The following is a 15659-nucleotide window of genomic DNA, read 5'->3' on the forward strand; positions in this document are numbered from 1 at the left end:
TGCCCAGTCTGAGCAAATCCTCACCCAGATGGAGCACGAAGTACCAAACTCAGAGTCCTCTTGCAAGGAATGCCCTGCCCTGCCAACAGCCATCCACGGAGAGACCACAACTGACCACAGCTGCGACAAGAACTCAGGCACTCCCTCCCAGAGGTACTGCACCCTCTCCCCATGTGGTTTCTCTAAATTTTAACATTTTATGACAAGTTGAGAACCCTGCCAGTCAAATTTTCCATTTTATCTCCTGTGTCTTAAAGGATAGACTTTATTATGGAGCTAGATTGTACCACAAAGTGCAGCCACAGGGAGAGAGAGGTGGCAACAAGCCTCAGAGCAGAAATCATGGCTGGGGGCAGTCACGGAGAGGCAGAGCAGTGTTTTTCAAAATCCATCTTTACAATGAAGTAACTGAACCTTCTTCAGCTATGCCCTTTTCCTTCCTTCGACTCTGTACACCCAGCTGGGGTCGGGCAAGGAAAGTGACATAACACCATGTATCTGCCTGAAATGTATCCTTCAAACTCCACCTGACTCCTGACAAGTGCAGCTGAGACCCGGTAGCCCTAACCTACCCACACGGCTAAAAGAGGTGTGTGACATTTTTGGAGGGCTTTTTTTTTGTTTTTGTTCCTGTAACAGCACTAGCCACTCTGAAGCCCGATGATATCAGAGTCACATCATCCAAACACAGTAATTTTGCTGTAGTCTGAAGAAAATGAACCGCCGGGAAAATTAGAGGATGATGTACCAGGGGACCTGCTGCCCCATTAGCACCAGTTCATAGGATGTGCTCTGGCAGAGGAGAGGCTGTGCCAGGGTTCATTCCTCTCACTGCCATTAAGTCTGTATCCAGCCAGCAACCATCACAAAACTTATTAAACTTTTCTTTTTCTAAAAACTGCAAACGGTAGCTGGAAAACCACAAAGGAACCCACAAAACAGTATGTGAATTCACTTCCAGCATACACTTTGCAATTAAAATGACCATAGGTGCATAGCACACTGTCACCCTTGGATTTCAGACATTCTGCGATAAAAACAAACACGGGATTATCCGAATAGGCAGATCCGCTACGGCGTCCTGAATAACTTGACGCTTCCGGGAAAACAAACACACAAACAAACAGAAAATCACCACTGTTTAATGCTTTCTGCATATTTTCACCCTATACTTTGGGGAAGGCGCCTTTATCCTCTGCCTACACCACGCGGTAAAAGCCTCCAGGTGGGTGCGACGATTCTCACGTCCCTCCTGCAGACAGCCCGGGCCTTCCCGGGGGACAAGGGGAGCTCCCCCACGCCGGGCACCGCCGACCAGCAGGCCGGGGCCGCCGAGGCACCGTCCGTATCCGCAGGGAACCGGGAGCGCGCCAGTCTCTACCCTGCGTCTTCTCAGCCCCGTTCTCTACCGACCGGACACCGAAACAAGCCCTGGGAGGACAGGGAGCCGAAGCGCCGGGAGCGCTCCTCTGGGGGTTCAGGGGCCCAGCCCCGCCGCGCAGGAGAAGGAGGCCACGTGCGGACCGCGGAGAACGCAGAGCCCCGCCGAGCACCGCCCGGGCCCCCGAGGCGGGGCGGGTCCGGTCCCGCGGTGCCGCCAGAGGGGCCGTGGCCACGCCGCTGCGGCGGCCGCGGAGCGCCAGCGCCCCCTGCTGCCCGCCCCGAGCCACGCGGGGCTCCGCGGCCTCCGGAGGAAGCGGAACACGGGAGAGCCGCCGCCCCGCGCCGCCCCGCACCGCAGCGCTGAGCGCCCGGCGGCGGGGGCCAGCAGGCGAAGCTCCCCGCGGCGGTACTGTCAACCCCCGGGCGGAGGGGGGCGGAGGGGAGGGCAGGGCAGGGCAGGGCAGGGCAGGGCAGGGCCGGGCCGGGCCGGGCCGGGCCGGAGCGCCGGGAGCCGGGGAGCGCCGGGAGCCGGGGAGCGCCGGCGGCGCCTCCTCCGCGGCCGCCCCCCGCGCGGGGGTGTGTCAGCGCGCCGCGGGGTGGGCGTGGCGGCGGGCGGCGCCGAGCGGCGCCATTGGCCGGCGGCGGGAGTGATGTCACCCATATGAGGCGCTGATAACGCGCGGCGCGCGGAGCCGGGAGTTTCGCAGAACGGGCAGCGCGCGCAGGGCGGGCGGCGGCGCGAGGCCGGGGCACGGGCACAGCGCGCGCCCGGCGCAGCAGCCCAGCCCAGCCGCGCCCGACCCGGCCCGGCCCCAGCGCCGGCGCTGCGGTGCGGGCGGCACAGCCACAGCGCCCGCCCGGCCCCGCGGGCTCCGCCTCGCAGCGCGGCGCAGAGAGGAGCTCGGCGCGGCTCGCAGCAGGGGCAAGGTGCGGCGGTGGGAGGGGGCGGCGGCGGAGCGGCTTTGTTGGCTTGGAGGGGAGCGGCGCCTCGGCGAGAGCCCACCATGGTGCAGCAGGCGGAGAGTACGGAGGCGGAGAGCAACCTGCCCCGGGAAGCGATGGACACTGAAGAGGGCGAGTTCATGGCTTGCAGCCCCGTCGCTTTGGACGAGAGCGACCCGGACTGGTGCAAAACGGCATCGGGGCACATAAAGAGACCGATGAACGCGTTCATGGTGTGGTCCAAGATCGAGCGGAGAAAAATCATGGAGCAGTCCCCGGACATGCACAACGCGGAGATCTCCAAGCGCCTGGGCAAGCGGTGGAAAATGCTGAAGGACAGCGAGAAGATCCCTTTCATTCGGGAGGCGGAGAGGCTGCGGCTCAAGCACATGGCTGATTACCCCGACTACAAGTACCGTCCCAGGAAAAAGCCCAAAATGGACCCGTCGGCCAAGCCCAACGCTAGCCAAAGTCCCGAGAAAAACGCTCCCGCCAGCAGCGGCGGCAGCAAGAGCGCCAAGAGCTCCAGCAAGAAGTGCAGCAAGCTGAAAGCCTCCTCCGGCTCCTCGCCCCCCAAGCCGGGGGCCAAAACCGCCCACCACGGGGACTACGCGGGAGACGAGTACGTCTTCGGCACCCTGAAAGTGAGCAGCAAGACGGTCAAGTGTGTCTTCATGGACGAGGAGGAGGATGAGGAGGAGGACGAGGACGAGCTGCAGCTGCGGATCAAGCAGGAGGCGGAGGACGAGGACGAGGATGAGGAGCCGGGGCCACAGCAGCTGCGGCGGTACAACGTGGCCAAAGTGCCGGCCAGCCCCACCTTGAGCTCCTCGGCGGAGTCCACCGAGGGGGCCAGCCTGTACGAGGAGGTGCGGGGCGGCGCCGCGGCGGCGGGCGGCGGCAGCAGACTCTACTACAGCTTCAAGAACATCACCAAGCAGGGCCCGCCGCCGCCGCAGCAGCCGCCCGGCCTCTCCCCGGCGTCCTCCCGGTCCATCTCCACCTCGTCGGCCGGTAGCGAGGAGGCGGACGACCTGCTCTTCGACCTCAGTCTCAACTTCTCTCAGCACGGCCACGCCGCCGCCGAGCTGGGGGCGGGCGCCGCCGCTGGCAACCTCTCCCTCTCGCTGGTGGACAAGGACCTGGACTCCTTCAGCGAGGGCAGCCTCGGCTCCCACTTCGAATTCCCCGACTACTGTACCCCGGAGCTGAGCGAGATGATCGCGGGCGACTGGCTGGAAGCGAACTTCTCCGACCTGGTGTTCACGTACTGAGCGGGGGCGGCGGCCAGAGCGGGCGGCGAGAGCGGCGGAGCTGGAGCGGCGCGACGCCGGCGATGATGATGATGATCATGATAATGATTAAAAAAAAAAAAAGTCTTGTTTTCTTTAAAAAAAAAAAAAAATCTCGAAGTTAGTTCCGAGCCCGGGAGTTGTGATTTTATTTTTTTTTATTATTTTTGTGTTTTTTTAATTTTTATTACGTTTGGTGATCACAACAACAACAGCAAAGGCAAATGGGACTGGGGGAAAAATGATACAGAAGGCGCTGTTTGAAGCTTGTCGGTCTCTGATTGAAGTCTGGAAGATGGTCTGCAAAGAAGTCTTTTGGCAGCACAACTGTTACTCAAGGGGGTTTGTGGATTTTTATTTTTTTTTCCCGTGAGAGATCTTAACGAACTGTTCTGATTTTTTTTTTCTTTTTTTTTCCGAAAGGGACCATTGCAACTTTTTTTGGAGGGAGAAAACTGATGTCTTCTATGCATCCGATTCTTAACAAAGCTGCAGGGAGCTTGAAAAAATGCAGACTGTACAAACGCTTACAAATAACTGAACTGACTTAAGATCAGAGTTTACTTTTCAGATCAAATTGTTTATGGTTTTACAAATGTGATTTCTACTTGCCAACTTTTTTTTTTTTTGTAACTTGTTCCCTTATACCTCCTTGATTGAATACCAGACAGCCTAGACCTCAGTACAAAAAGGTATTGAAACATTTTTGATACATAACAGACCTCAGTCTTTTTTAAAAATTAATATATTTTCAGGCGTATTTTTGTACAGTGAAAAGGGAACATTCTTGCTGTGTTTTTTCAGTAAGACTTTTCAGGCACTTCTTCCCTTTTATTTTCTTTGTTTTTCTCTGTTTTTAGCATGCAAGTTTGTTGGTACGTTACGTCCTGGTTTTAAAAGGATTAAAATTTTAAAAAATAATCCTTGCATCTAAAGGCCTTGTGGTTTAAAAAAAAAAGAAACAAACACTTTTTTTGTACAGCTATAGTTCAGATTTGTTCAATATTTGTAGGTAAAGATTTATTGAAAATGGTGATATAGACCTCAGAGCTGTTATCTTAGTTTAAAAGATTGTATATGTACTGTACTATAGTAGGACTTTATGTATCTCATACGCTGTGATATGTGGATGGGGCCCCAGATGGAAGGTATGAAACTGGATTCTCGATTTTAGCAAAAAAAAAAAAAAAAAAAGAAAAAAGGCACATAGTTTAAAAAGTTTCTCATGTTGTGCAATATAATCTAAAGTACAGACCATCTGCATATTTTGTAGCAAATGATGGCAAAAGCAGACTTGTGCACTGTCAACATCATAGCCTGTTTTTTTTTTTTTTTTTTTTTTCTTAAATGCTGAAAGTCTGTATCTTTACAATTTTAATAAATCAGCTGGAACTGATAGAAACTCGTATCGCAATTAGTGTCTGTAGCAGTAACGCTGGAGATGCCGTGTTGTCACCCCTCTCCCGCGGAGGCGCGGTAGCTGTAGGATGTTGTGCATGATCAGAGCTAGGGGGGAAGGAGAGTCAGGACTGCTTCTTTTTCTTTCCTCCTCTCGTCGCCTTTTTCCCACGGGCTTTGCTCCGCGGCGCCGGGGTTTGCTTGCTGCGGGCTGTCCCGGGCAGTGGCAGGCTGGCTCGCCCCGGGTATTTTCGGCTCTGCCGCCTTCCCCCCGCCCGCCGGCGGGGAAAGAGCCCCGCTCCCGGGGGCGGCCCCGCGGGCCCCCCGCAGCCGCTTTCCAGGGCGGGGGGCTCCGGGCCGGGGGCGCGGCGGGGCCGGGTGCCCGTTCTCACCGCCGCCGGGAAGGCGACTCTCCCCCTCTGCATGCCCCCGTTCTTCTCCCCGCTGGGCTTTTTCCTCCCCCTCTCCCGTTTTTGATGAATAGCCTGGGCCAGGCTCGAGGTGGAGATGCTGAGGGTAGCGGTGCTGCATCTCCTCCTCTCCGGGCAGCGCTCGGCCCGCCGGGGTGGCCCCGGCCCCTCCGGAGAGCCGCCCGCCGCTCCCGGCAGGCAGGACAGGGCAGGGGACGGGGGGTACGAGCTTCGGCTGTAGGTGAGCAGACTTTGTCAGTGTGCTTTTTATATATATATTTTTTTTGGGGACTTTAGGAGCCATCGGATTTCAGTTGCGTGCTCTGAAATAGCTGCTGATGGCAATAGACAGACTCACAAGGTGGAAGTTTGTTTCTCGAGAAGTTTACTTTTTTGTCTGATAGGCATTGGTAAATTATTACTACTTTTTTTTTTTTTATCCGCTAATTAATGATCCAGCTGTTTACAGGGACAATTCACTGTGCTGGTATTTTGGTGGCAACCACTGCTACAGGCTTTCAGACTTGCTGAAATGAAAATCCTGCATACGCATTTGTAAGGCATAATAAAACATAACATTAAAACCTGCATGCATGTTATGTTTAATCAAAGACAACTCTTAGGCATTTAAGTGGTGAGATATCTTACTTTAGGTTAGTTAAACTGGTAGTAAAATGATTAATATAATCTGATCTCTTTCTAATAATAATAATAAAACACTCATGATTCTAAATAAAAGTTGTTTGGCCTAAATCTTTGCTATCAGAAAAGAGATATAGCATATCTGGGAACTCAAATTTATGTCTTGCATTGTGATAATTCTTTATGAGAAACTGTGTTTTAAAACAAACTTAATTGCAATATACAAGATATCCTTGGCAATGGATAGTCGTCAATAAAACAGAGTTTCTTGAATTTTCAGTTTTTGGTCTCAAATGATTAGTGTGTCCTCCATGTAATAACTTAGAAATCAGACTGAAAACAAATGACATTTATCTCTTCTAAGGCAAAAGACTGAAAGAAAATAGATACACTGAAGTGCTCTAGCCTAGCCATTCACTATCCTGCTATCAAAAATCCCGTTTTGGGCTAGGGTGATGGAGTAAGTTGATCAGGTTCTAAGTCTTAAAACTGAGCCAAAATTCTCTTAGTAATTCTTCAAGCTATCATGAGGGTAGGGTGACTTGTTCTTTCAGTCCCTTTCTTCTGATATGCATCCTTGTTTATTAAAGTGATAATAGGCAGTGTCATTAAACATTTGTGCTTTGCAGATGTTCAATGAGTTATGAATGATTATGGTCAAATACAGGCTGCATTTAGTTTGCATTGTAATAAGGTCTGTGTCTCAGCCTACAAAAATTTTGACTGCATATATTTTTGGAAGCTGTTTTTAAAATTACCATTTAAAATATCAGTCAAGGATAACTGATTTAAATGATCCAATTAAAGAGCAGTCAGGCATATTTTAAAAGAGCAACAGGTCTACTTTAGTCAAAAAATATAATACCCACTCAGAAGTATATCTTTTCTTTCTTCTAAATGGGAATTATACTGTACTATATCAGAGGAATATTTTGAGTATATGGTGCAGGGAAACAATTTTTTTTGCCAAACACTTGCGTTGCTTTTATTTTAGAGTTTATTATTGCATATTGTTCAAGGAAAAATTAGGTAGTGTTCTGTTTAAGCCACTGCATAGTTAGGGCTGAAGTTTGATGCTGTTGAATGCCTAAGCTCCTACTGATCTCAGTGAGAGTAAAAAACAATCTCCTACTCATGAAAAATAGCATCTGCTAAGCTACTCTTTTTTATTTTATTTTGTCGTTAATAATAGTCATACCTTCTGTACCTTCTGTTTCTCTCTTTTTTTTTTTTTTTTTTTTTTGTGTACATAGGAATCTTTGTTGACATGCTAGAGCAGTCCTGTTGCAGGCCTGGTATCTCCTGTGGCCTTTTTCCCCACATTCCTTGCATTTGTCTCTGTACAATACTATTCTATGTGTAATAGGACTCAGTGATAGGAGGGAGAAAAATGAGCTTTTCTATGTTGAAAGACAATTTACTTGCTAACACTGAGGATGTCAACTCAATGTAAAACCTAATCAAACATGCTGATTCCTTTCATCTTTAAAGTGAACATTTTTTTGCAAACCTTTTTTGCCTTTTTGATGTTTTTACTCTGTTTTTTTCCCTTCATTTTAAAAGAACCACAATTAAGAAATATTTTCTTTTACTAAGAAAAGACTTTTACAGTCTTTTACTAATGTGGTAGGAAGGCTCATTCCAAGCGTCCTTTAAGTGCTACATGCTCTTTAGGCATTCACTGACATTCAGATGAAACTTCAAGTCTATTGAATGTGATTTGCATGCGTGCAGTATGATCCTTCACTCCTGCCTTTTTGAGGAAAGTGCAACTCTGTTGTTACACCGGGGAGAACTGGTGTGGGGTCAAAGTCAGGGCCATATAAGTTTTAGGTGTTTGATAATCAAAACAGTTCATTAATTCCATTTTACATCTTCACAATTGTTGCCTAGTAAGGCCTTAAACCTGCTCTGGTTAAAAAAAAAAAAAATTCTCATTGAGTTTAATGGGAGTTTTTGCCTCAAGGGCTGCTGGCAGGATAGGTGTCTTAGTTCCTCCTAACCTTCATTTGTAAGAATGGCCAGGAAAAATAAACAACAAAAACTTAATACAATGAGTTGCCTTACATTTCCCCTATTATACAGTTGTATTTCTTTGATTAATTTCCTTTCCCCTCACTCACATCCAAGGCTGTGATTGTTTTTGTTTTTCTTAATTTTTTTGCACACTACCTATACCAATTAACTGCCTAATTAGTTTTATCTTCTCTACATGGATGCAGTGAATTTGTAAGAGAATTTCACAAGCAAGTAGTTTTTTAGTGAGTTTAAAATAAATAGAGTTTTAAAGACCTATTTTTATATTCAATATAAAGCACAAATGTGCAGAAAATGTAGAATGACTTACAAAAAGGGAAACAAAAGTTCGTAATATTTCATGTATAAAAGTAATACCTTCTTTGGGGTGAGATTCTCTTAGAAAACCCAATACTTATGCCAGTGCAAAGATAGGAATATTTTAAAAACTCTTAGAAAAATTGTGATTGACAGCAACTTAAAAGGAATGACTTCTGTAGATACAAGGAAACCCCTAAAGCAATATGGATAAGAAGGGGTGAATGGTTTTCAATGATGAACAACAACCTGGAAGTGTGAGAATGGAGGTTTCAATCCTTATTAATTAATCAAATTTCTTCTTTTGTGGTTAGTTACATCTGGATTTTCTGTGAAGTGTAATCTTGCAGGATGAAAAAGTGCAAGGGTGCCAAAATTCTAAGACTTGTGAAAGTTCAGAAGCAGGTTTGATTTAGAATTATTGAATAGGGCTTCAGATTTTGGTAATTCACACTTCCAGTAAAATCAAGACATTGATTTACTGCTTGAAGAAATTTGATCAAGTAATAATGATTAATCCAGGAACTCCCATTGTCACAATTTGTTTTCGTTTCCATCATCCTGCTTATCTCCAAAACCAACTTGCCTCAACTCCTGGCAAAGCCAGGGAGAAGAGTTATATGCCATTGTTAGTTCATTTACAATTTGTATCTGGTTTTGCTCTTGTACATATGTTGGCGTTTTGGAGTCTTTACATAAATGCTGTGATACTTTTTTTCTTATTTCTTTTTATTTTTTGGTGGGCTGTTTTAAAATGGAGGCCTGTTTTCCAATGTGGGACTTTTGATGGTTACAACATTTCAATGATGTTGCATGATGGCCACAGGTGGGGGAAGTTGAATGTTTTAGAGCAGTTTTTCAAGCATGACACTTTTAAAATATGTGATTTCAAAGACTTTTCAAGGCCACATGAAATTAGTTTTCATAGCCACTCCAGGTCTTGGGGGGAAAAGCTGAAAAGTACTTTTGTTTAGAAGTCTGAGTGATGGTGGGGGGGAAACCTTTTCTTGAGGTTTTTGCATGCCAGTGCACGGCCCATTGCTGTGAGAGAAGGAAGATGGTAAGGCTGCTTGAGGCAATGCACTGGAGGACAAAGTGTTTTCTAGCACTAGAAAAAGAAAATGCATGGCAAAGTTTTGTCTTCTAGTAGACTATATAGCATGCAGAGTTTAGTATGTGTCAAAACAGTGTATGACATTGCTGTATCAAAGTTGTAAAATTAAGCATTATTTATTGAAAACTATGTATTTTTTTTGTAAAAACCTGATCACCTAGAGGATTAATATCAGTGACTTGTGCTAGTGCTACAAACTTAACCAGCTTCTTTACTACAGTACTTGATATGCAGTGTTAATGCTCAGGGTTGAAACCAGTCCACTCCAATGTCTTTTTTTGCAAGAGTTTTTAAATAAAGGAACAACATAATGCAATTGTTCAAAAGACTCTAATAAAAATGTGTGATCAATCTTCCTATGTGGTTTTACGTGGATTTTTTTTTTTTTTTCTGGTGTTGCATTTGGTAAATGCAGTTCAGCTATTACAGTGAATCCACTCCTCATTCTGTGGGCACCTAAAGCTGAAAGTTAACAGGAATGTTATATCTTTCAAAAAAACCCTTGACAGATAGTTATGGTCCAAGTAGCGTGTACTAAGTGCTGTTCTGGGCATGCCTGAGAGACACTGAAATAGAGAATAAGCCAATTAGCTTCCTTCTTTTCTGGTTAAGACTCTGGATAAAACAATAAAGTATTTTATGACAAACATTTTTAACTTTACTTTAAAGCTGACCATGAAAGAATGAAATAAGATGGATTACATGCCAGCAAACCCCATTTCTCTTCTGTATCTTTTTCTACAAACAATTTACCATCTAAATGTATTTTGGCATAGAAAAAATCATTCTGTATTAAGATTCTAGTTATGAAAATGTTTTTATGAAAAACCTGTAATCCTTGAAACTATAAAAAGGTGTTTTTAATGTGTTTATGTGGTGAAATTTTGTTGTATATTAAATATTGTTTTATAGAAATGATGGAGTTATATTGTTACAAATTCAAAATTTGTAATTAATACGAGCCATCTATTGCAGAAATTAACCTTCTAGAGCTCCTGCCAGTAGACATGTTCCCAGGAAATATACAAGACACATCTCTCAATTGTATTTTCTGTCTGTACTTCTGCAAGTTTACATGGGGTTGAAAATATCAACTAATACCTTCCTTTCTGCTGGGGGGTTGTTGGTTACCCTTAATACCCAGGAAATAAAAGAAAAAAATCTGATCAACTTCATTTGTAGCTGATAGAAACCTTTAGACTTGGGGAGAGTCAACTCAATATATAAAAAGTTCCAGATTATTTCGTATGACTCTTAAGCACTGCTCTTCCCATTTTTCCTGTTCTTTCCTTATCCCAGCAGTTAGCTGAATAGCTCATTTCTCCAAAAAGCAATTTTTGGATGACAAGTGATTTCTGTTTAACTTATCGGACATATTGAGAACACTGAAAGCAATCTATATAAATTCAGGATTCTGCTGTAGTAGTATATTTTCGTGTGAATGGAGATGTGTAACTGATGTGAAATAAGGGTTTGAATGTGACATGTCATAGTAAACATAGGAAGTTTAAGCTGATCATTGTAAATCAATGAAATAAAATCTTTGCATACAGCCATCATACCACTATCCTTTCTGTACGTATCAAAAAAGTTTCAAAAAGCATTTTTAAGGTATTTTAGAAGGTATTGAAACAACGCTCTGAGAGAATTCCATGATACTTTGTTTTTTTGTTCAGGGATTGGGGGCGGAGGTTGTTTGTTTTAAGTCCTATAGAGATTTTTATTCAAGTCCTGTCATAGTTAACCAAAGACAAACTAGAAATCTTCTAGAACAGACTAAGGTCACTTCCTTGCTGTCTCAAAACTCCTGTTCCTCCTGAGTGAGAACAGTTATTACTGCTTTGGAAAGTCAAGCTTCAGTTCTATATCATGTCTTAATGCCAGAGGGAATTTGTGCATGACACATTGGAAATTTTCCCTATCTAGTGTTTGAAAGTGTTTTTGGATTGGTAAACCACAAGTTATCACATCTTAAAACTATTACTATAGAGGTATTGTGTGGCCTGGGTGTTGGCTCAGTTTCGTATGGAAGAAAGGATAGAAGCCAATATTTGGGAAGAAAAAATACTTGGCATTTCAGTTTGAATACTATAATCTCAAGTTTGAATGTTAGATTTAACCCTAGAAGAAATGTGTGAAAACATGGACTGTAGGTAACATAGAACCCCTCAGATACCTGCATGCATTTGCATCGTTACAGAATTAACACAGGCGCACGCATATGGATTTGGATTTTCATTTTCATTACAATGCTTGCTGGCTGGACCACAAAATGGCTAGAATGTAGTGTCCATTAAAATTTATAACTTTAAATCCTGAGAATTTCATGACATTTTCATCTGTTGGACTTAAAGTGTTGTCCCTGAAGTTTTGTGAGTTTTAAGACAATCTTTTTATAGCCTATTAACATTTTGATAGAATAGTAAAAAATCCCCCCAAAACCCCCACCCAAATGTATAGCAAAACCAAACAAGCAAACCACCCTCAACAAGTACCTCCAGCTCTACAAATTACAATTCCCACAACAGTCAGAGTAAAAGAATCTTGGCCCTTTCCCTTGAAATCTGACCTTACATTTATTGGCATTACTCTGATATTTGCATAAGCTAAAGCATCTATGATAGATGAAAATTTGATTTAAAGATGATGATCATCTTCAAGCAAAATTGACTCACATATATACTTTAAAACACAAGTCTTACTTTCTCAAAATATAGTGTCAACAAATACTGAAATGTACACAGGGAATGAAGCCGGGTTCATCTGCACACAAGAACAAGATAGTCCAAGAGATGCATAGCGAAAAAGAAAATCTAGATCAGAGTTATAATTTTCCTGTTAAGTTTCATATTAATATGACATTTTGGCATTTCACATGTACAGTTAGGTGGGTTTTTTCTTTCTCTAAGACACCAAATATGCATAAATAAATATGCAACAAATTAATCTTGAGATTGCTTTCTCAAGTCAGTACTACAAGAACTTTGATTTTGTGTCTAACTCTTTGTAAAGTAGCTTATACTTGAGCCTAGCATTTACTTGATGAGACTTCCTTTGTCTGCATAATCTTAATGTAATAATATTCCCTAAATCTCTTTAAAGCCTGCCTTTCGTTCACCTAATTTCATTCACCTTTTTCTTTGAGTTTTAGTGCTCATACTCTTCGGCAATCAGAAGCAAACTGCTCCTCTGACAGTAGCACTGTTTCAAGAGTACAGAAAGGGTAGAAAATCACTGAGAAGTGCCCACCCATCTTTGTCCTTGGAAACTGTGACTACTATCTCTTTTCTGGGCTATGGGCAGCCATAACTTGAAAACAGTTTTGTTTTCCTCCGCTATTTGTGGTCATTCATCAATTGTGGGTTATCAAGGCAATAGTGTTGCAAAAGATTCATTGAATTCAACTAGATTTCTGAAAACCACCTACTTAAACTGCTAAAACTATCCATCCTTATTTTGCCTGAAGTTGACGTGAATTGTTCCACAAACAGAATTGTGGAATATTAATGTCTGTAAAGGGAAAATAACAGCAAAAATACCATCACCACCTCCCCCAGGTGATGAAATGTGTCTTGATGTAGCCATGATGACCTGAGACTTTTCCAGCTCCAAAGAAGATCTCTTTGTAAATAGACATTTTTGTTTATTTCCACTATATTAGTCAGATGTAAAATATCACATTTCCACAAATGTATGTTGCATTTGGAAGACAAGCAAAAATACATACAAAGTCAGATACAAATGGAAAATATTTACAATAATACTAAAGACATTTGAGAAACTATGGCATTAGTATTTCAAAAATATTTACCATTGCTTTCCCCACATCAATCTCTTGCACACATGTTCTCCCACGAGCCTTTTCCTGAGCACATATATTTTTTTACAGAAATGAACAGATATAAATATTGATAGGTGTCACAGTCTTTCATGCACAAATGCAATTAAGCAAACATTACTAAAGCTGCTGTTATCAGTCATGCAAGGTTAAGGAACAACGTAGGAAAAACTGCAACTTTACTCAACTCCTTTTAAATACATACACTGTCATGAGAGCAAGTGTCCTTAGTGGGACAGTACCTAAAAGTTAGACACCTGGCATCAGCTGGCCATCCGTGGTAGATTTCTCATCCTTTGTGCTGGGTGAGGAGCTGTCTGCAGCTTCACTGAGGAAACGGGATGTTTGGTGTCCCCAGCATCTGGCCCAGGATTTCACATTAGGTATCTCTGTCCACTCAAGGGCTCAAGGAGTTAATAGTTTTGTTCTGATGACAGCTGATGAACTCTTTCCACTGATACATTATCCTGTAGGTAGAGCATGTGCTTGGGAAATAGAAAGCTCCAGGAAGAGATAGAAAACACATCTAGAATAAAAAACTAAAACAGAGTCAGCACATAGTCCAGGAACTGGAACTCAGCTGTCTGTATTGTTAAATTGCTAGAGGACAAAATCCCTGACATGGTTTTGGCTGGTGAATGCTAGCACTCTTCCAAAAAATCACTGGGACAATTTGGAAATTAACATGGGCCAAAGATCATTCCCAATAGGCAGCTTGGATTCAGACACTCTGTTTTGGAAAGTAAGAGAGTATAATAGCATAGATGTGGGCAGATCATGCCAGCTGGCTTCTGAGCCAGGGAACAGACCTTGGTTTAATTTACTACAGCTACAGGTTACAAACCCTATTTCTATAGGCTTTTGACCATAGAGCCCCTATAATTTTGGAGAATACCTAAACCTCAATCTATGGAATAGTCTCAGAGAGAAGCTGTCACCACTGTGTATGATTGGAATGCAAAAATCATGAGGCTAAAGGCAAGGCAAAAAGGAATTTGCCCTAAAACCTCTTCTGCTCTATTACTGACAGGTACTACCTCTCATTATATAGTCTCAGTTCTACAGCTGTGTCATTCCTGTTTACATGGGTGCTCATTCTTAACAGGGGGAGCAAAGAATGAGACTGTGGATGTAAATTTTTTAAAACTCAGAAATTTCTTAGAGAATTTGGGACAGGATGAGTGCTCCAGCTCATAAAAATGATAACAATTTACACTGAAATGCCTTCACTCCCAAGAAGCCAAAATCACTTTACAAGTATTGTTGGCCAATTTTGTTCTTCCCTTGTAGTCAAAACACCTACTGAAATCAATTGTAAAATCACTTCTATTGAATCTCCTCCAACTGCAGAGCTGAGTGAGAATTTTATATGTTGAACAGCTATAGAACTGGAGCCTTGAAATTGCTTTTTAAATTATACATAAGAATCATAGAGTTTATGTTCTTCTAGCACTCTCACAGTTAGTTTAGACAATATTTTCATAAACTGCACTCTTAGGAAAAGAAATCAATCCATCTGGACTAGATAAGAGAGAATCATTAAGTATTTTCCCTGCTTAAATATTAATATAAATTAGTAAAATTGATTTAGTGTCCTGAGAAAAGAATGCTCCCTTGGCCAGTACATCAGTGTTATGGTCTAATCTCAGTGATTACTGAATCATAAAAAGACCTGTCTTCAAACATGAAAGTTTTTGGGTTTTTTCTCTTTTTTAAATGCTAAGGATAAGGGATGAAACTAAAGCTAGAAAAGCATAAAAGATGATAGACATTTCAGACTCATTTGTGTTGTTTTAGTGGTATTGAATCAAAATGGTGCTTCTGCACTGCAACAGATCTTACATTTTTTTCTGACGTTCAGTGGTTTCTTAATCTAATAATGTTCCACTGGTGCTAATGGTGATTTTAACAGAATAAATACCATCTGCGTTTGAACTTAGACACAGGCAGGAAAAACATTGTAGAGTAGGCTTGACTTGGAAACAACAGGAAGAAAACTAACAAAATTAAAAGAGAAAGGCAAGACAGTTGTCATGAGCTGCCCACTGAGCTCTGTATTTTCTGGTTTTTTGCACCAGTATGAGAGGGCTGCCTCAACAGGATAAATTCCAATGTGCTCTGAACACTGAGAAGCTGCCTCTGCTGCCTGACCCATCAGGATCTGTCCTAGTTAAGCAATTTCTGAGAAATGTGTGTGCCCAGAGCACCAGTCAGCAAGACATACTGTGTGTGGCTGCCTTGTGTGATTCCCACCTTCATATGGGGCACATGGCAACTCCCATCTCCACCAGTTCCTCATGGTGAGA

The 15659-nt window shown here is 43.3% G+C and overlaps 1 protein-coding gene across 1 annotated transcript; it reads left to right on the top strand.

Moving 5' to 3' along the window:
* Positions 1 to 2387: 2387 nt before the first annotated feature.
* Positions 2388 to 3599, top strand: SOX11 (SRY-box transcription factor 11; the record flags this gene model as incomplete). Its single annotated transcript, XM_082277073.1, has 1 exon — positions 2388 to 3599. The coding sequence occupies one exon, from the start codon at positions 2388 to 2390 to the stop codon at positions 3597 to 3599; it is 1212 nt and encodes a 403-aa protein (XP_082133199.1).
* Positions 3600 to 15659: the final 12060 nt, after the last annotated feature.

Source organism: Coloeus monedula (assembly GCF_965178545.1).
Source record: "Coloeus monedula genome assembly, chromosome: 2".
NCBI classification, from domain to species: domain Eukaryota; kingdom Metazoa; phylum Chordata; class Aves; order Passeriformes; family Corvidae; genus Coloeus; species Coloeus monedula.